General features: G+C 40.7%; 3 protein-coding genes across 3 annotated transcripts in view; all 3 read right to left on the bottom strand.

The window, feature by feature from the left end:
• Positions 1-1,446: 1,446 nt before the first annotated feature.
• Positions 1,447-10,917, bottom strand: si:dkey-118j18.2 (basic salivary proline-rich protein 4). The gene is made up of 5 exons (XM_062520873.1): positions 10,609-10,917; positions 9,534-9,608; positions 8,931-9,090; positions 6,619-6,748; positions 1,447-3,554 (listed from the first exon to the last, which is right to left on the bottom strand). The coding sequence occupies exons 2-5, from the start codon at positions 9,551-9,553 to the stop codon at positions 3,361-3,363; spliced, it is 504 nt and encodes a 167-aa protein (XP_062376857.1). The 5' UTR covers positions 9,554-9,608; positions 10,609-10,917; the 3' UTR covers positions 1,447-3,360.
• A 718-nt stretch (positions 10,918-11,635) lies between these two features.
• Positions 11,636-16,003, bottom strand: timm21 (translocase of inner mitochondrial membrane 21). The gene is made up of 6 exons (XM_062521636.1): positions 15,432-16,003; positions 15,287-15,349; positions 14,791-14,888; positions 14,602-14,675; positions 14,383-14,491; positions 11,636-12,141 (listed from the first exon to the last, which is right to left on the bottom strand). The coding sequence occupies exons 1-6, from the start codon at positions 15,754-15,756 to the stop codon at positions 12,049-12,051; spliced, it is 762 nt and encodes a 253-aa protein (XP_062377620.1). The 5' UTR covers positions 15,757-16,003; the 3' UTR covers positions 11,636-12,048.
• Positions 16,004-16,356: 353 nt separating this feature from the next.
• Positions 16,357-20,263, bottom strand: part of neto1l (neuropilin (NRP) and tolloid (TLL)-like 1, like) — a 76,076-nt gene continuing 72,169 nt past the window's right edge. Inside the window, exon 12 of the mRNA XM_062521194.1 lies at positions 16,357-17,277. The gene's annotated coding sequence lies outside the window, so the exon portion shown is untranslated. The remainder of the gene's footprint in view (positions 17,278-20,263) is intronic.

Below are 20,263 nucleotides of genomic sequence, written 5' to 3'. Positions count from 1 at the left end.
TGCATGATATCTGCTTACTCTGAAGGCTAGCCAGTTTTTTTCTAATCTAATAATAATATTCAATAAGGTTCAACTCTCGACAGAAACTCAGGTTTCCAAAGGGTAGCTTCATAATCAGGGTACACACTTGACATTATTAAATCCACATACATGTCTGTGTACCTCAAAATACATGATGATTATGTTGGATTCATTTAGCAAATCCTACAAATTGGAGGAAAAGTGCAAAAATACCATCATGACATATTTTTGATTTCATCAATCATCCACAAATTGATGCTTCAGAAAATTGTCCCATGCCAGTACAGGCATATGCAGATCTAAGACTTGTCAATGGAAGTTGCCATAAAACATTTTCTTTCCATCAACGGATGTAGATTAAACAAAATGAAACACTGACTGATAAAATACCTGCACAATAGCTTTCCCAAACATAATAAATTATACAAGTTTATACAACGGTGTCGTCAAACCTCTTCCCAAATGGTTGTTCTTACCTATTCTTGCACAGATACAGCACCTTCAGCATTAAGCCACTGTACCATGCAAGCACAAAAACAAAGCACAAGTAAAACATGGACATTTAAGAAGTATGATAAGCCTTTAGCAGTTGTAATCTATAACATATATGTCATATAAAACCCTTCAATGTTTGCAAACTGCCTAGGTTGCACGCACAGCATGGGGACAGGAAATTGGTGAAGCTAATAGAATGGATTGTTGCGCTGTCAAGGTATCCACTGTCGTTGTCATCCCACGACTGCAAACAATATCTGAAGAAATCAGTCTTAGCTAATACCAATTGTCTGTCTGATCCCGAGTTGATAACAGAATGGGTAGACAACGCTAGCAAGTGGCCAGAGATTCATTGGTCCACAATATGCAGCTGAAAGGAGAATGAGTAGTACAAGTAGGCATTTTTCTTGATGCTTCCCTGGTGTTTATGAGTCAATTCACACACACACAATTTAATGAGATGGAGAACGTTCTGATTCCAATATGTGCGTGCATTTACTGTGACGTGGGCCGTGAAAGGGTCCATTTGAGAGTGTACTGCATGTACCCAGGGCTACATGACCGGGCCTAAGGACAATCTGACTGCATGTGAAGTGAACATACTGTCTGACACAGGACTAAACAATCAGATACAATCTCAACAACAAAGATGCCATTTCAATAATGCAAACCTAGAATCGACCTTGCAGTTTCAGATGATTTTGGGTCAAGTTGGGCTGCTCCAGCCAAACAAATGATGAAATATCAAGCTGAATTCCCACTATATCCTAACTGATAAACAAACAAACAAACAAAGTAAGCATGCTTGTGATGTGAAAGAGATAAACAGAGATTATATATTTCAATTGATATGAAGTGGTCTCTGATCCCTCAAACCACTAGAGGCCAGGGATTGGGCCTTCTGTGATCATGACAACAAGGAAACAGCTATACCAACAGTGAATTTATTCTCCAAATGAAATATATCTGCAACACAAACAGCATTTACATGTTGACGTTGTATTATTAGTAAGACAAGTCCCTGCTCAATTGTTGCATTTTCCAAAATATACCTCTGAACAAAACATTTAATACAAATTATTCAATTGAAAAACAAGAAAGCTGAAAAAAGTAATATGTGGATACCAACTTAATTATGGCACGTTCAACAGAAAAAAAAACCCATCACTGTCAAAATGGCCTGACTGAATTTAGTTTTTCCATCTCACAACCTTGTTGGTAACCAGAGTGGTGATTATATTTCACAATAACAGAAGCATCATATTTCACACCGACAAAGGATTTAAAGGCATTTCACAAATATAAAAATAGTATATACAAAGGGGTTATACAGTAGTGAAGTGAGTATTTATATGGCATAGTCTCACTTTGTTAAGTTTATGCGGGTCAACAAAAATCTGAAAGTGAAGCCTCTGATTTTCTTATGATGATGTTGACTCAAACAAAACAATCACATACAGTATCTACAAAGATGCAATCAAACAGACAAGAATATAAACATATTACAGGTGAAACAAACTTTTTTCCCTAAAGACATCTTATATAACACAAAGTCAGTCAGACAAAACTTCTCTCATGCCTCCACATCTCAATGTGATGTATGACTGCATATAAGTGTAAAGGCATTAATAGGCTATACCCGATGAGGACATTTTAAAAAACAATTTTGCTCTTTTAACATTTCTTTTTTAAACCCTTCATTGAGACAACTGCCTTGCCTTGATATGAGCTGCTCAGTTCACGTCAACCCACCACACCCCATTAATCTTCACCACCACCACCATTTTTTAACACGGGTCTATAACCTGAATCCTAACCGAAGCACAAAGAACAGGCCTTTTTGCACTGATCCAGTTGTGCTTCAGACTGGAGTAGGTCCTGCGGTGATGTACTCGTACAATACTGGACGGACAAAAGCCCCAAGTTAAACATGAACATCCACGTCCTGTTCCACTTTATCTAATGGATCTACACGTGTTAGGCCGAGAGGGAGAGAGAGACAGAGGGCAGGGGGTAAGCGCTCGCCATGCTTAACGTTTAATCACTGGACGTTGCGTTGACATCACCGGTGAATCTTCCCGCTCTGGTTGTCGTCTTAAGAAAATATTAAAGGGAGCAAAGATGCAATCCTGCAGAAGTCAGAGCACTTCCAGGCCTGCAGATTACCTAAGGCCTGCTTTTCAGAACAGCTTACAGAGAGATTTATCTGTGATACTTAAAACATTTTCTGAAAGTCAACTTTTAGACACTTACAAAAAGCAACACGATTGTGTTTGCAAAAATTATACAAGGTATCACTGCACAAATCACATGGTATTTCTGAGTTGTACGCTGATGTAAGCTGGTTTAAGTAAATGAGTGTCTAGGAAGAAGGCTTACATGACTGTGGATACTGGTACAAATTGTAGAAGAATTAGAAGATTGGACTCCATGGTTACTCAGTGGAAAGACAACCATCAGCATTGGTTGAGATCAGAGCACCATTTAGACTTCAGAGGATGATAACAGCAGGCATGTCTCGAGGCTGGCGAAACCAGGGTCACTGTCTTGGCAAGACTCGCCATTTATTACCACCACTTCTAAACGTTCTGCAGGTCAAGCAAAGAGCAAATCTTGGACTACACACTTTGAAAGGTCAACGTCTAAAGTGTTTCCTTCTTTTGAGTAAATTATTCCTAACACCATGTGTGAAAGAAAAAAAAAAAAAGAAAATATTCTGAAAATGAATCATCAGAGGGAGGGGAGAGATTGTGAGAGAGAGGAGACCGAACCGGCTGGAAGTGCAGTTGGGCCCTCATTGGCATTATGTGCAAGAGAAGATATGGATTCAGGAAGACGCGCTGCCTAGCACAGTCTCTCTCCTTGCTGCAATTGGCTGTGGTTGCCGCCGTCTGGCTGGCGGTTGGCTGGCGTGTATGGGGGCGGGGCCTCAGAGAAGCTGCTGGTGTCCGTGCTGTCCGGGACGGCGATGGGAGGGTCTCCGGCCGGCGCCAGCGACTGGGCATACTCACTGTACGGAGGTGGCTTCAGGTCATTGGCTGGTGGGGGGGGAGAAGAGATTGTACGGTTAGGGGAAGGGGACCGCAGGTTTCGCCCACAAATATGTCAACTCACACACAAACAGGAAATACCGTGATGCAACAACAAATACTGTACTGGGTTAGTCAGTGTGAAAAAGGAAATAACCATGTGCAGTAAATCCCCCCCTAAGACGCGACAGTGGGCTTTCCTTAACTAAACTACATCTTTGCATTTGCAATAGGCATTTCCGCAGTGCTTGCACATAACCCCAATAAATATTCATAAAGTGTCAAAAGCCACTGGTGTTATTGTTCTTGAGCGCACCTAATAAATATCCACACGAGGTCTCTTGGAATCTACTCCACGGCTCCATTGTTTCCACATCTTCTGGTGAGTCATAATCTGACAACGCACACTTTTGAAACGGGCTGAATGGTTTTTGCGACCCAAATCGGATACAGTCATGTCAACAGCTCGACGTCCAGGAACTGTTCTGGATGAATGGTTTTCCTAGGGAACCATTACATGTCGTCCTCAAGCCTTCAACTCCCCCCCCCCTACCTTCTCAGCGCTGTCCAGTTTAACATTACACAAATTCCAGAAAAAGACCGCGGTGCACATCCCCTTGGCCAATCTTTTCCATTGTCCCGAAGCCATGAATTATTGCCTAACATCCTGTCTGGCCATGACGGCCTGTAAAGGCAGGCACGGCCACACAGGTGGCACTGTCATGAGCGCAGAGGAAGCGCAATTGGGGCCAAATCAGTCATCACAGATGAATCTATTTTCCCTGCGTGCCATTTCAAAACAAAACCACATCCTGTTCACTTTCAATGCCTGTGTAGCCACCTCCAGCTGTCCAAAACTACTTGGTGATGCAAATAACAAAACGACTACATTTTTCTCAGTCCCCAGAGATACATAAATAGAACGGCCATGAAATGGGATGGCAACACTGCAGTCTTGAGCTGCTGCAACCAATCCTTGTATTTTCAAGAATACAGTACATTAGCAAGCTGAAAGTTCTCACTAAACCAAATAATGAGGGGCTCTCCTGAGTTTGTTCACGCAACAAGTTAACAGTCCTGAATTCTCCAATCTACGGTGAAAACATCTCCCTGACTTTCAGCAACTAACCTATCTAACCAAATCAACACTAAAATATCTATTTACCGATACCGGTCATTCTTGGTGACGCACAATACACTAGAAGGAAGCGGAAGTGCGCTACACCTGCTGTGGCTAAAAGTAGCTTCCGGAGGTTAACCTCAGCTCAATGCACATGCTCTCAGGAACGGCACACATGAGGCCCCCAAAGGGCAGCTAGGCCTAGCGTTTAAGATCATACTACATGAGTCATGGACTGGAAGCAGTTGGTGCTATTGAAGTGTTTCCATAAAGCAGTCGATGCATATTTAACAGCCTTTAACCGTGGGCTGGAAATGTGGACATCGGAATGGAAGTGCCAGAAAGTGGACGTGTGACAATCATGACTTGAAGTAATGCATTTCATAACCCACCCACCAGCAGGATGCTAGAGCCTGAACCAGAACGCACTGGTTTTAATTTTCGTGACAGGAACAGAGAGAGTGTCGTTATGGAGGCAGTTTAGAGCTCTCCGCCCCGGTTAAGTGACCATTTGTTTGATGGAGGTGTCACAGTTGTTAAGAGAAGGCTAGAAAATACAGTCTCTTGGCAAGCCTGAGGTGGATGGAGAGCCAAAACCCCACAAAGTAGGACTGGACTGGACTGGGAGGTCTCTGTCTGTAGATGACTCAGCTCAACCATCCAGGAGAAGCACAGCAGAATGAGCACTTTTGCCTTTTGTTACCTTTGTTGCAAAGACTGTGTGCTCAAACTGCTATCCTCTTGCATCAAACTTAATAACAACTTGATTAGACTGATTATAAATACTTAGAATTTTTTGAGGACATATTAGAAGATACGTTTGAATATGCTAGCGGATAAGAAAAAAGAAACTTCCTTGGGTGATGGATTCATGGAAACCCAACTGACCATCCCTCACTGTGTATATGTGTTGTATGTTGTGTTATCTATTAACAGGAAGTTAGCCATAACTTTAACACGCAATCTATGGTGCAGTGTCTCCTTGGCTATGAGCAAAAGTACATCTTGTCATATCTTACATATAGTGTCCAGTACATTTACCAAGAATGTGACTAGCTGTTATCCGTCAAACCCCCTTCTGATCCCAGAAGATGGATGACTGTAGTATGACGAAGCCACTCACAATCTGTGCAGCTACTTGCTTTTGGTCTATTAGTATGTGATGACCAATGTTTAATAAATGCACTGGTCTTAGAAGCAGTTTCTGTAAACAAGCATAGCAAAAATGTCTAAATATAGGCCAGTTGGCCAGATGCACAAAACATGTGGTTTGCTTAAGCGTTCAACTCTACAGTGCATTCTTCTGAGAAACTGAATTAGACTATTTGCTCTGAACAGTTCAAGAATACTGTTTGAGTCTGACTTGGCATTCTTGAAACATGTTATCAGTTCTTTTACATTTTATGAACATTAAAACTGAAGGTAAGCGTAGACCAAACTTGGCCTCAAGTCTGCATTATACCATCATTCTTAGCACTGTTCACATCCTTAACTTCTGAGGAGAGGAAGCTGTCCCTTAATAGGCTATCCAGATACGGCACATTCCAAGTCAACACTGTCCTGATTAAACGACAGAGTGTTTACAAATCTGACAAGGATCATTCTGGGAATTTCAAATTAAGGCAGTGACCGTGCACAGGCTTGAGCGCTAACTTTATCTCATGTCTTGACTGTAGGTCTACATTAAACTTCTTGTCTTAGCAAGCATGATTTTTCCTGAGTCTGATTAACCGACAAAGCACCTCTTCAGAGAAACAAACACCATGACACATCTAAGCCTGGCTGTGTGTTAAGTGAGGAGTGTGTTAGATGTGAGGAGTGTGTGTAGATGTGAGGATTGAGGAGTGTGTAGATGTGAGGATTGAGGAGTGTGTTAGATGTGAGGAGTGTGTGTAGATGTGAGTATTGAGGAGTGTGTGTAGATGTGAACGGTCCAGTGACGGGGTCTCTCACCTCCTGAGACGGCCTCATACGGCGGCGGCATGTCCAGCTGCGAGACGGAGGAGTCGGGAGGAAGCGAGGCCGAGGGCTCACCCACCGAGCCTTCGTCCTGCACGCCATACCAGCTGGGCCAGATCGACGTCTGTGGACACACGCAACAGCCAGAATGAAACACCCACCATCAAGAAACACACACACACACACACACACACACACACACACACACACACACACACACAGACACCAACACACACACTCACACACACACAAAAATGTGCAAATAAACTGCCAACACACACAAACGCTGAGCAAACAGGCCAGTGCTGGCAACAGCTATTAGTAAAATACACAGTGGCACAGCGCAGTAGTTATGTAAAATGCCCACCGTCTGTCACTTACCATACAAGAGAAGCCTCTAGCAGTCGGTCACAAAAAGCTCATTGCACATAGATAACCACTCTTTTTTATTGGTCTGGGTGACTCGGTTGAATGAATGCTACGGATGCCAACCCATGCGTTATCTGCCAGCGAGGGTGATGCTGGCTTTATTTTCATAGCATATCCCTGGGTGTAAATGCTGCAATCTTTACTAAAAAAACTAAACACTTTGGCCTTTCAAAATGAGCTGCTTGCAGCTCCACACCGCAGTCTGCTGAGGACTGATTTGTATGGGACTTGAGGGCACCTCTGCCACAGCTCCCATGGAGCCTGACTGATGAGCCCTGAAGCGCACGCAGGAACACTGACGCCGGGGCCCCGATCGGAGCACTTTCCCTGCTGGCACTTTTGTTTGACAACAAATAGCTTACATCATCCTCATCAGTTTAAAAAAAAAAAGGTCAAATGACACACACACACACACACACACACACACACACACACACACACACACACACACACACACACACACACACACACACACACACACACACACACACACACACACACACACACACACACACACACACACACACACACACACACACACACACACACACACACACACACACACACACACACACACACACACACTTATAACCTCCTAAAGTACATTTTCCTTAATAACATAGTAAGAGGAAAGACGAGGTGGCCTTCATGTGGGGCAGAAACGGATTGCCTAAAGAAAGTGCAGTACCCCCCTCTCTGCTTGAAATGCAGCTTGCCAGCAGTCAAATTGAGGGCATTTCCTGCTTTGAGACAGCTTTTGACAACACTAAAAATACTCTCTGACAGCAGGGGTACCTGCACAGGAGGGCTCGGAGAAAGGGAGCATAATGAAATGACATTGACATGGTGGGGTCATGGTGAACTTACTTGGACTATGAGCTATAGGGTGTAATGACTACAGTCCACTCAAGCTAAATTTTTGAAGCCACTCCATTCACGTAAACAGTGCGATTCTCTGGCGGCGATGGCTAATGTGGAAGCCATTATGCTCGCGCAGAGAGGACATCACGCTTGAGCGTGAGCAGAAGGCTGAAATCAATCTCTGAAACGGATATTTCATCCACAGACGATTGCTTCCAGGTGCCTGGAGCAGCACAGTGGGGGACAAAGCAAGACTGACTCCGCTACGTTGCCTAATGAAGTTATCACAAATCAAAACCACCAGCTTTTGGAAATGGAACCTATAAAGCATCACAGTTTAAACTTTGTACCACTGAATTACATAGCTGTGTGCTATGGATAAAGCTTCTTGAAATAACCCATGGTAGCATGTCATGGAAGGTCCTCCCTGAGTTTTCTGAAACCTCCTTTCCCCAACCCCCACCATTTTACCACTAGCAGACCCAGGTTATATTTAATGAGTGCTGCTGAGGACCAATCCATGACAGAGCAGACGGAGCGGTTCACATACAAGACCCGACCCAAGCGTGCAGCACATTACTGAGACCTGACACAGGCCTCACCTATTTTAAGGGGTCGGTGTGAATTCATGGCAGTAATGAGGGCTATAGGTTAACCACAACCATGTGACAGAATGGGAAGAAAAGAATGAAATGGCAAGAAGCCACTACCATTTAAAACAGACTGAGTGCATGGGACTCTAGCAGCAGCACTGGAGAGAATAAGTGCAAGAGTGTGTATTACAACGTCAAATTACCACCCTGGATAAGTTACCTCATCAGAATTCAGAGTGGGCCCTGACTTGATATGTGGGCTGCAGCACAAACATCTCTACCATTGTTTAAAACATATATAGACTACTATCCAAATGCTCACTCACTCAAATCAATAAATGACAACAAAAAAACACAAATTGGTAAACAAGTGAAGTACAGCTGTTGATTCATGTGTCGGTCTTCCTTCACTGGCACACTTACATTTTGCCTCTCACACATCTGGTGGAGGTAAGCCCGGCCTCCCACAATCACAATCTGTGCATTGCGGGGGTTGCTCAGGTAGGCTGCCAGTTGCCTCTGCCTTGTCCGATACCAGCAGATGTAGAAGAAGATCTTGATGATAATGAAAACTATGACAACTCTGCAAACAGGCAGACAGATGACAGAAATGTGGGTAAGGACACAGGAGGTTATAGCAAACAATTTTCTTCAGCAGTTTGAACATATGTGTGCACACATGTAGTGTAGATGGCCTGTAGGCTACATAGGGTTCATGTCTAAAGAGTCTACTTCAACTGATTTTTTTTTTTTTTTAATGTAGATTACTGTACATATTGGTATTTATAGCAACAATGCCCCTTTCAGTGACTTACACTAGTCCTTAACAGTTAGTAACTGAAACGCTTGGAGAATCAAGATGTTCAGCTGATCTTTGTTCACAGTGTACCAATAATGTCCTACAGTAGATGCAGTGTGAAGACCTTGGTCAATGTGTGGGCTATGTGTGACTCACAAATGTAAAAAAATATAAAAACTTTATCACAGAAAACATTACAAAACACACATTGTGACAGTGATACTTACATGTACCAGTAGAGCTCCATGATTGGAATGTATTGGTTTAGACTCAGGTGCTCATCTTCCAATTTCTTAACTCAGCTGAAAACACCAAATCCAAATGTCATATCACTGCTTTATGTTAGCGTATAACTATGTGTCAGGTTCGTCTATGACTAGTAGCTAGAGATTATTAACGTTAATCCATTTATTTTAGATCGTCTACCAATTTTGTTGAGAGACAAGATTGGTGGTCACCTACAACCCAACCAAAAATATCCTCTAATATTCCATAACAATGATTGTCACACACGAAGTCTGTCATTGCTGGCAGACACTAGATAAAACAATGCACACAAGAGATTGCTAAATTAGCTGGCGGCTGACATAACTTTACGTTACAGCAGCAAGTTATATACCATGGCATTGTCATCAACATAACTATCGGTAGTTGGTAAACTATGACGTTAGGAAAGATTAACTGATGTTGTTATGTCCTGTTTGTTTGGCGACCTCAAACTACGTAGCAAGCCATATTTACGTTGATTTAAACATTAGAGTGGTCATTCCTGAAAATAATAAATAATAACGTGAAGGTTAGCAGCTAATGTCAACCAGACCACAGCATTAACGACACAGACACAGCATTAACGTTACTGAAATCCAAACAGTTGATAGTTTAACTAGCATTAGGTAAACGTGGATGTTGTCCAAAGCATACGCTGGTAACAACTTCATCGGTGCCATGACTTTTTCTTTCATAAAATTCCCTTCATGAGCTGACAAGGAGTTAATTTTACGTTAACGAGCTGGCTACAGATAGTTAACTTAATTTGCTCGCTGTTGGCAAAACTTATCCAATTTGAATGCTAACGTTAGCTAGCCACCACCACCATGTTGTCAAACACACGATAATTAGCCATGTTAGCTAACGTATATGGCTAATTAATAGTAGCTATATATAACCACATAGCTAATCTATATTTCCACTACAGACGGTCAACGTGAATGTTTAACACTATCTGTATCACACTCAATTGCTTAGTTAACATATTTAAAATGTGTCGAATACGACTATCGCCACACAATGTCAAACACTTACCATTCTGTTCAAATGGTCCAAAAGAGGAAGAACCAACGGATCCATTATTTGTCCATAGAAAATAATGTTAGCAAGCTAGCTAGTAGTTAGCCAGCTAATGTTTCCTTTAAGTTAGCCAGTGATAGCTATCGTTACAAGCACACTCTACCAAAACTGTTAATGATACTTGTCCTAAAGGTTTGCGCCATGTATAAAAATCGGGATCAATTTCGCAACAAACAAATGACTACTGAAAGGGCGGGTCTTGACAGCCAAACAGCAAGCAGATCTATAACATCTAGCAACCACTTTGCTCGCTTCTGGACTTCTGAACAGTGGTACACACAACAGTTAACAAAAGAGCCACTACTGCCGCTTAGTGGCGATGTTTTGCAATCACACGTTTGCTCACAAGTTATGATCTAAATCTAAATCAATGTGTTAAATTAAGGTCAACTGCTGCCACATATTTACTGACATGGCTTGTTCTTCCTTAAGTATTAAAATTAACTGAGAACCTTATCTGTACTGTGTTTGGTTCTTAACAGATTCCTCTGTTCCAGAATATTTGGTCCAAAGAGACATGACAGTTACATAAATAAACATTACACTAAAATGAACAGTTTGTAATCATATGGCCTTAAGAACTAACATAAATAAACTAAACAGGTAGGCTACATAGCCAACAGAATGGAGCCTGTTGTACTCCAAAGGCATCAACCAAAACCTTTCTGAGGCTAGAATTTGACTGAAAGGACTCTGTTGAAGACGTTTGTAACGTCGAAACGTTAGTCAATGTTTTGCACCTTTTAAATAAATACTAAAGAAGACATCTGCGTTGCACCGGCATTCCTCTTTCTTTCATACACTATCTGTCCTGGCCTGGTTGCACCAGATTGTCGCACACTGCAGAAGCGCGGAGAACTTTCCTTTGTTTGCTAGAATTTGACTCTTGCAATACTAGTGACATACTGTATATAATCTATAAATAGATCCAATACTGAAGGTTACCTGACAACGGTCTCTTGAAAAACAGTGTGCAGTGTGCTTTGGACATTTGACACTTTGGCATTTTATTGCAGTAATAAAATAACAATTACAAGACGTGTATCCTGGCTGTTTGCACATGGCAATTTTGGAGGAATGGACCTCAGTTACACCAAGGATCTTTACAGCAAAGAATTTACAGAGGATGATCAAATAAATTGCACATATGCAACCACTGAATAGCACATTTTTTTTAATGTTGCATCCTATAATTTAACTACCTTTAATAACATTCAGTGTAGCATACATTTTGTGTTGCTATGAAAACAGAAAACAATTAACTTTCTAAAAATATATCAATTCTCAGTGTACAATAGTTGTCTGTTTGTTTGGTGGAATAGACATTGATGAGGGTCTTGCCATTTTGTAAAATTACAAAATGCTTGAGAAAAATTCCATTGGTCTCTGGCAACCCTATCTGTTGTCTTCGATCACGATGGTCCTTCGTGGGTAGGTGTCAATGTCAACAAAAATGTAGCGGAATTCATATTTGCCAGTTTCAGGGTTCTGTGAAGAAACATGAGTTACAGTTAAATCACCTTTTTCTACTATTATATTACTATAGCTATATAAAACTGATATGACAATAAACTTAAAACTGTCCCTGGAAATGCTTTAAATACACTCAGATACATTTCAGCAAATGATTGTTCTCTGATCTACAGTGCAACCGGAAAGTATTCAGACCTTTTCAAGTTTTCCACATTTTGTGGTGTTTCAGACTTAAATTATGTTTTTTTCCTCAGCAATCTACAAACAATTCTCCCAACAATTTTCCTCAGCAATCTACAAACAATACTCCAACAATGAAACAGACTGAAATATTCCATTTACATGGGTATTCAGACCCTTTATTATGACACTTATGACGTTTGTCAGTCTTTATGCTTCTCTCATCTTTTCAAAGGAACTCTGGATCTCATTCATAGTGACCATTGGGTCCTTGATTACCTGTCTGACCAAGGAAATTAGTTTTGGATTACTCAGTTAGAAAGAATGTTGGCTGTTCCAAACTTGAGAATGATGGAGGCTGCCATGGTCTTGGGCACTTTCAATGCTGCAGAATTTGTTTTGCATTCTTCCTCACAATTCTCTCAACCTTGTGTCTTGGTTTTCACTCTGACATACATCATCAACTCTGAGAGTTTATATAAAGAGATGTGTGCCCCTCCTAATAATGTCCAGTTAATTCATTTAACTGAGGTTGCTTTCACACTAAGTCCGTTTAATTGGACCGGACCCGAGTGCGGTTACTCCTACCGTAGTTGGTCTCTGTTCACATTACATGTTTGTGTGCGCACCCTGGTCCGTTTGCGTCATAAGCACTATGCTTCTAGACACAAACTTCCAGAATATTCTGTTTGCAAATATCACTTGGCAACACAGCAGAAGGCGGCGCAATGAAGAAGACAAAGGCAGAGCCATATAAATGTATATGGCTCTGGACAAAGGTAAAGATTCTATGGATTCTTTAGAACGTTTGCTTAGCAACCTGCTCCAGCGTTCTAGCGAACCGGACCCCAGACCACCTCTTTCAGGCGGACCCGGGTCCGGTCCAGGAGACTTAGTGTGAATGTGCCCTGAAACATTAGCCTAGAAATCTAGACGCCCCTAGCGGCAGCAAATGTAATCAGTAAGGCAGTCTAGGCTCGATCCATTGAGCCAGGGAGCTGAGAACCCTCAGCACCAGCGGGCCAATCACAGGGCTTAACATAATGGTGACTGACATGCGACCAGAAGTTGCGACGGTAACGCATCCTGTTATTTGAAAACAAGAAGATGATTCGTTTAGCGTTATCCTATTGCGTGGAGAGGGAAGGTTACGCATCCTGCTACTTGAAAACAAGAAGATGATTCGTTTAGCGTTATCCTATTGCGGGGAGGGAATTTGAAAGACAACTGTTTATCCCATCCCTCCGATTGAGCCCTGTCTACGGTGAGTGTCCAGACCCTACATCTTGATGTGGGTCTGGCTCGTCAGGCTACTGAAACATAGCAAAATGTGGAAAACTTGAAAGGACCTGAATACTTTCCGGTCCAGAACAGTATTAAGTCAGCAAGTTAATCTAAGACAACAAACATATGTAGAGATCCAGGGTTACCCCTGTTTGCCATGTGGTTTGTGCTAAAAACTATGTGATACCTACCCAAAGGTGTTCAATTGGGTTGAGGTCAGGACTCAAGTTCTTCAACACCAAACTCTGTCATTCATGTCTGTATGGACCTTGCTTTGTGCACGGGTACACAGTCATGTTGGAACAGGAAGTGGCCATCCCCAAACTGTTCCCAAAAAGCTGGGAGCATGGAATTGTCCATAATCTCTTGGTTTATACTGAAGCATTCGGAGTTCCTTTCACTGGAACTAAGAGGCCAAGCTCAGCTTGGGGATGGGCCCTTCCTGCTTCAACATGACTGTGCACCGGTGCACAAAGCAAGGTCCATAAAGACATGGACGATAGAGTTTGGTGTGGATTTTTTGGATGTGTGTACCCTTCCCTTTGGAAATGTTCAAGCTATGCATCTATGCCCGCTAAACTGAACCTAGCCTCTGTAATGTGAATTGTCTGCTCTGCACCAGTGTGAAATGCTGTTTGGATTACAAGATGATTTCAGTTAATTGTTCCAATCTCCTCGTTCAACAGTGGGCTCACTGGTAAACACACACTTTCAGGTACTAAAGTACCTCTCTCTTTCACAACCTGACAAGGTAAACATTCCCATGACTAGGAAATGTCAACACATCCTCACCTCCTTTGACTCTGTGTGAACGGTGCCTTGTCGTCCAGGTTCTGACCCCTCAATGTAGAATTTCAGCCTTATATACTTCAGTCCATCATCCTTCATGTACTCCATGTGACTACAGAAAAAAAAAAAAAATCAAATGTCATTACTGCATATTTACCAAATGAAAAATGAAAAGTGTAATAATGTCTACTCAAGAACTGCACCTTTTGAAAGCACCCTTACCTAACTTGCTGCCTTCTGCCTCTTCGAGTAGACTCCCCATGGCATGTAATGGGCTCCCCAAAAGCTCCAATCACCTACATTCCATATTGGGGAATGCAAATAAAAGGTATATGAATAACTGCACAGTATGAACATTGTTTCGGGAAATCCTAGTGAAACACTGACATGAATGGTCAGAATCCATCTCACCTCTGGATTTGACTTGCATTTGTTAAAAGCCTTTCCGTAAATTTTGTTTGGACTTGATGATGAAAACAACTCTTGGAAAACAACGTACAATAATCCACCTAGAATGACAGCATGAAGTACACATTAAATCATAAGGAAAGCTTCTGAGGTATTAGCTAATGGGATTGTTCATTTTGCACAGGGTGCAGCCATGGTTTTATGTCACCTTTGTGGCAGATGTCAAATTGGTATAATGCATAATAGAGAAAGGTAGCTAGCGTTGCAAAATGTTCAACATGGTTACTAAGAGCAGTTGAGAATTTAATGGTAACGTAAAATAGCAAAAGGTCATGGGCCTTTTGGCAAAGTTGACCAGAGAGAATTGTGGCTTCGCATGCAGGCACAATTTGATAGCATTCGTTGTACGTATGCATGCTTAACTTGGTTGTCATTGTTTCATGTTGCATTGTGCAGAGTAATGTTAGCCGACATTGAACAACTGTGATGAAATCCTAACCTGTCACACCGAGTCCAATGAGCACAATTATCAGGTAGGTGAAATCCTTGCCAGCTCGTTTGACTGTAAAAGAAAGCAGGAAGCACCATCACATATGGGAACACAAATGTCAACTGAATGACTAGAACATACTAAGGAAGACTACCTTTCTGTGCTGCGGATAATCCGGGTCCACTTCGAGCTCTGTGAACAGACACCTGTTGTTCTTTATCCTCTCCCTGATTTGCTTTACTTCTCAATTTCACATCCAGACAAATACCACGATTCTGTGAGACTAAAGTCGCACTGCTGTAGCCGACCGATGCATAGTCTGACAGCCGGAGTAAAACGGGTCTCGTAACATTCGCAATAAGCACTGGAGAAGTGCTGTGCATACAGTGATGCACATGCAGAAAACATTGAGATGATCTAACAAGTGGTAGTTTTCTGTATGCAACTCTGAGTTGCTTGAGTGCAGCGGAGACCACCATGTTGCCCTTAGAATCCTTGACTCAAAGATCTAGCATGCTAATGACAAGTATAACAATCAGTTAGGTTAGACAACGAAGTAAATCTGAGAGCTTCATGTCAGTGACAAGACTATATTTTTAAGAAATAAATTAATATTCGTGCCAGCAAGATAGGCTCCTGTCAATGACAGTGTTACTGGAGTAGCCCACTAGGCTGGCTAATGCTAGCGCCTGGGCTAACAACATGGCTAACAAGCACCCTGCAACAATCGGGCGCATTTCTTATTCGTCACTGCCAGGCGCAGCCTCTTTTACTGTCTATGGGCGCAGCCTACCAGTAATCAGGACCGCCTCTCTAAATAATTAAGTAAATAAAGACTGCCTCTCAAGTAGTTTACCACTATTTCTATGATTTCTACTTATGCGATAGTACGTCATTTTAATAGGCCTATGTAGAATGTAGCCTAATACAATATTCAATAACAACCTAGCCTACTGTAGACTACTAGGATAGGCCTCCACAGGTCGATGTCATGTAACTTGATAAAATTGCCATCCTTTCATTCTTAAGAAACATTACAAAAAAACCCATGAATTCTGCACAGTTAATTTTCAGTTGGTATCAGTTTATTGAAAACATTCTTTTCAGCACTTAATATTCAAAGTCTCTCACCATTTCCAGCAAATAAATTCAGTTGATACACACAGTTTATTCTGGGCCAGAAATAAGCTACTGAAAAGCACCTTAGTGACATGTTTGATGAGTTGGATATCACCACTTTTTTATTTTATTTTTATTCACTTGCATTTGCCTATAGCCTACCCAGTGAAAGGCAGCTGACTGTTTTTAAGGGCACTGGCCTAACACATCCCCAGTGAACGGGATAGGTTTAGTGTCCTTTCTTGATGGCAAGAAACTCAAGGACATCATTCAACATTCACTATGATTCTCAAACCTTCCACATGACACTGGACTATGACATCGTTTATTCACTTTGCTTCGCCAGAGCGTCAGAATCTGGGGTTCAGTGACAGACAGCTGTTATAAAATCCCATTCAGTGGTCACCAACATCATGGCTTTTCCAGAGGGGGTGACAAAAATGCAGTCTGTATCCAAAACAATTCATTTCAGCAACACAGTTTTACAGTTCGCAAATGAATAAACAAAGAAATTAAAGTGAAAAGACATGTCTGTTTTTTTTTTTTTTTTTTTCGTTATTCTCAATGAGCAAATGTACATTAAAGGTTGTAGATTCTTAAAAAAAAAAAAAAAAAAAAAAATGTGAGTCCAGTCTCACAACATAGTAGTGTTCAGTCACTTCCCAGTTTTTGCTTTGTGAGAAATCATGGAAGTTTCCGGTCTTCCTCCACCACAGAGAGAGAAAGAACCCAATGCACTCACAGAAGACTGATTTTAATCACAATATAGGCTACTAGTTACTCAAAGCCACAGTTCTTTCAAGATGCATGAGGGTGTTAGAAAGAGAGTTAACACCATAAGCTGTCACACGTGGCAAGATGCAGGGAAATGTTGTAATTGCCTGTAGAAAAATAAAAACACTATTAGGTCCACTTTATAGCAAGCTCTCTCCTTATAGCCCTTAGGTAGCCCTTAGTTGACCCACTCGTGAATATGTTGCATAGACATTCTGAGAGTAAAAGAGTGTGGTCATTCAGAGCCTCAGTCTTGCCAGGACTTATCAGGACTTGCCAGAAAGGACACAAATGGACTTTACGAGCATGTGTTCCTGCCAATTCATGCTTGAGGAAATCATCTGGGATGTCAACTGTGCGGTTATCTGACTATCTACAATATACAGGGTAATAACAATAAAAGATGTTGTAATTTAGAATGGCAATGACAAATAAATCAGCTGACATATGCATCAGACCAGATTTTAAACCACAGAAAGTCATCAGACATCAGTTCATGTGTCTCTTTCTGTTTGATAATGAGGTTTGTCTTATACAAAGAAAGCTGAATGAATCCCTTGTATGAATACATACAGAATGGATCTTAGTGTGGATAGAATATTCATGACAGCATTGATAAGGACACAAGGTACATAAATGGCAACACAACACAAACACTAACTTTTACATTACAAAACCACATGAAGTAGTCAGGCAATCAAGCAGGATATTAAAGGCCTCAAAGGATGATTTTGCTGTGGTAATATAGCCAACTTTTATGTATTTTTTACTCCATGTTTAGGAGCACTCATTAACAAATAAAAACAAGTAGAAAAAGGCTTACACACCCTTTGAGCTATTTTCATTGTAATTGAACGATTAGCCTTTGGACATTACCAGACAGTAACCTCCTGCTTTATTTGTATGGCTGTGCGAATATTTCTTTGAGAAGAGTATAGTTAAAAGCAGAATTGAGTGCTGTATATGATAAACACATGTAATTGATGAAACATGTCTTTGTGTATCATTTCTCAGATCCAAAATAAGATATAAAGCAAAAACTCTCATCAGTAATGTTTGTGCACTTCCATATTCTAAAAGGCATGGTAGAACTTGAATATAATGTTTCACATAGGTCTATATAATTGTGTTAATTAGTTGTGACTGACATGATATGACTATGAAAATTAAATATAACTTACATTTTTATGGTTAATTTTTTCACCGATCCTGGTTGACACACGTTTAACAATAGGCTACAGTATCTAATTTGGCAATGTTTAAGACTGAGACATTAAAAGTCATTATCATCACAGCATGTTTTTCATTGTCTCAACATGTTAATTATGACTCCTAACCCAGTATCTGATGAAACATTATGTACATCCACCATGATATTTGCTTTTATGCGGTCCATATGCCGTATTTATAACAAAAGACCAAAGGAAAAACACATTTTAGGACAACATAACATGACCAATGATGAATACATGAAGATGAAATGGTTCTGCTTTATTGTGGTTCCTTACAAAGCACTGAATTTAGCCTCCAGTGTGATCTAAGCCAGACTGACTCCATTACATAAATGTGAATATTTGTACAAAAAGGTGTATGCTACTAAAATGTAGCAAGCAGCACTGCTTATTTTTTGAAGTTGTGTGCACCACTTCACCTGTTGTGAAAATTACTACAGCACCTCTGGACCTCAAGAATGCTCTATGCCAAAAAAGGTAACAGCTTTACTTAAACCCCGTATCTATCTACAGTATCTGCAGCAATAAACACATTTACAATGACTGACATAACTATTTCTAAATCTACACTCGTAACATGAGTTTACAAACAAAACATAATTATGGGATATTCATTTGCATAGGATCACAAAGGGCTCCATCAAGAGCATTAATTTTGATATAGGTAAAGGTGTTATGTCAGTGCTATCATAGCTTTGTTGATGACTCTGATACTTCAAGCTCAAAGGGTTTGTATTAACACAATCACAGTTTATGAGCAGTCATTACAAGTGAGGAAACATACATTATATTACATCAATAAGCCATTCACCTGTAACCCTAATGAAAGTGGATACTGGGTTTAAGTAAAGAGATACCAACAATTCTACAAAAAAGTATATTTTTATTGTTTTACTGAGGCTACAGACATGCAATCTATTATGAATGTCCTAGGATTATTTGCGGTCTTTTAATGTTTTCTTTGCAACATTGATACCGGAATGATTTCCTTTTGGAAGCTAATGTCAGTTGCTAAAAGTTAGATGTTTTTCCCTCCAGGAAATATGACATGCATGCAGAGGTCTCAACAAGATCTGATTCATTAATAAGAGGAAAATATGCATGTTAGCAGGACTATCTGTTCAACTAATTAGCATGAAATTCAGCAGCACATCCATATCACCTTTCTGATGGGTCAATGAGGTACCAGCATGCAGACACATCACTGAAACAGATTGGATCAGCTTTCTTCTGAATATTAAATTGTGCAAATCCTACACAATTGAAATATCTCAAATCTGTTGCTGAATTTAGCACTCATAGGTGTGTTCAATGATGCTAGGACTACAAAATGTGACCTAAATTATGACCACAAGAAAACCACCGTCACCATCTAATACTTCATCCCTGAATTCAAATATCAAGGCTTTCTTTTACAAAGAAAAGTCATTTTCATTGTTTTTGAAGTCCATTGTTGAAAGTTTCTAGGGTCACTATAACGATGCTTCAACAGAGTCTCGTTGAACCGTCATGCTGGTGTATATCTCCGTCCCATACGCTCATATGTCACTGAGGCTCGTTCGTACTGATCCAGGATTGCACTATTTTCAAGAAGTCTATACAATGGAGACAATGCAACATAACGCAGAACATAAGCACGTAGCACACAACATACTGTACTGCACACTTCACTGAACAGACAAAAGAACACTTCCACTGAATGACAGACACAAAAAAACAATCACACTTACACAGAATATCAAGCAAAATACTCCATGTGACTGAATGAATACATGAATGAATTATTTTTTACCTGTTTATTTTTGTGAAGAAAACTCAATTGTGCATTTAAGTGTGTGTACAAATACAAGTGTGTTATATG

Source organism: Sardina pilchardus, chromosome 19 (assembly GCF_963854185.1).
Source record: "Sardina pilchardus chromosome 19, fSarPil1.1, whole genome shotgun sequence".
Classification (NCBI taxonomy): domain Eukaryota; kingdom Metazoa; phylum Chordata; class Actinopteri; order Clupeiformes; family Clupeidae; genus Sardina; species Sardina pilchardus.
This window is presented reverse-complemented; position numbering and strand designations above follow the sequence as displayed.

Coding starts and splice junctions, on each gene's coding strand:
- si:dkey-118j18.2 (XM_062520873.1), bottom strand. CDS start 9,553: ATGGAGCTCTACTGGTACAT. Junction 6,749..8,930: donor AGATGTGTGAGAGGCAAAAT/GTAAGTGTGCCA, acceptor GTGTGTCCACAG/ACGTCGATCTGGCCCAGCTG. Junction 3,555..6,618: donor GTATGAGGCCGTCTCAGGAG/GTGAGAGACCCC, acceptor CCCCCCCACCAG/CCAATGACCTGAAGCCACCT.
- timm21 (XM_062521636.1), bottom strand. CDS start 15,756: ATGGTGGTCTCCGCTGCACTCAAGCAACTCAGAGTTGCATACAGAAAA. Junction 14,889..15,286: donor CATTGGACTCGGTGTGACAG/GTTAGGATTTCA, acceptor CTGTCATTCTAG/GTGGATTATTGTACGTTGTT. Junction 12,142..14,382: donor TTCACACAGAGTCAAAGGAG/GTGAGGATGTGT, acceptor GTTTCTTCACAG/AACCCTGAAACTGGCAAATA.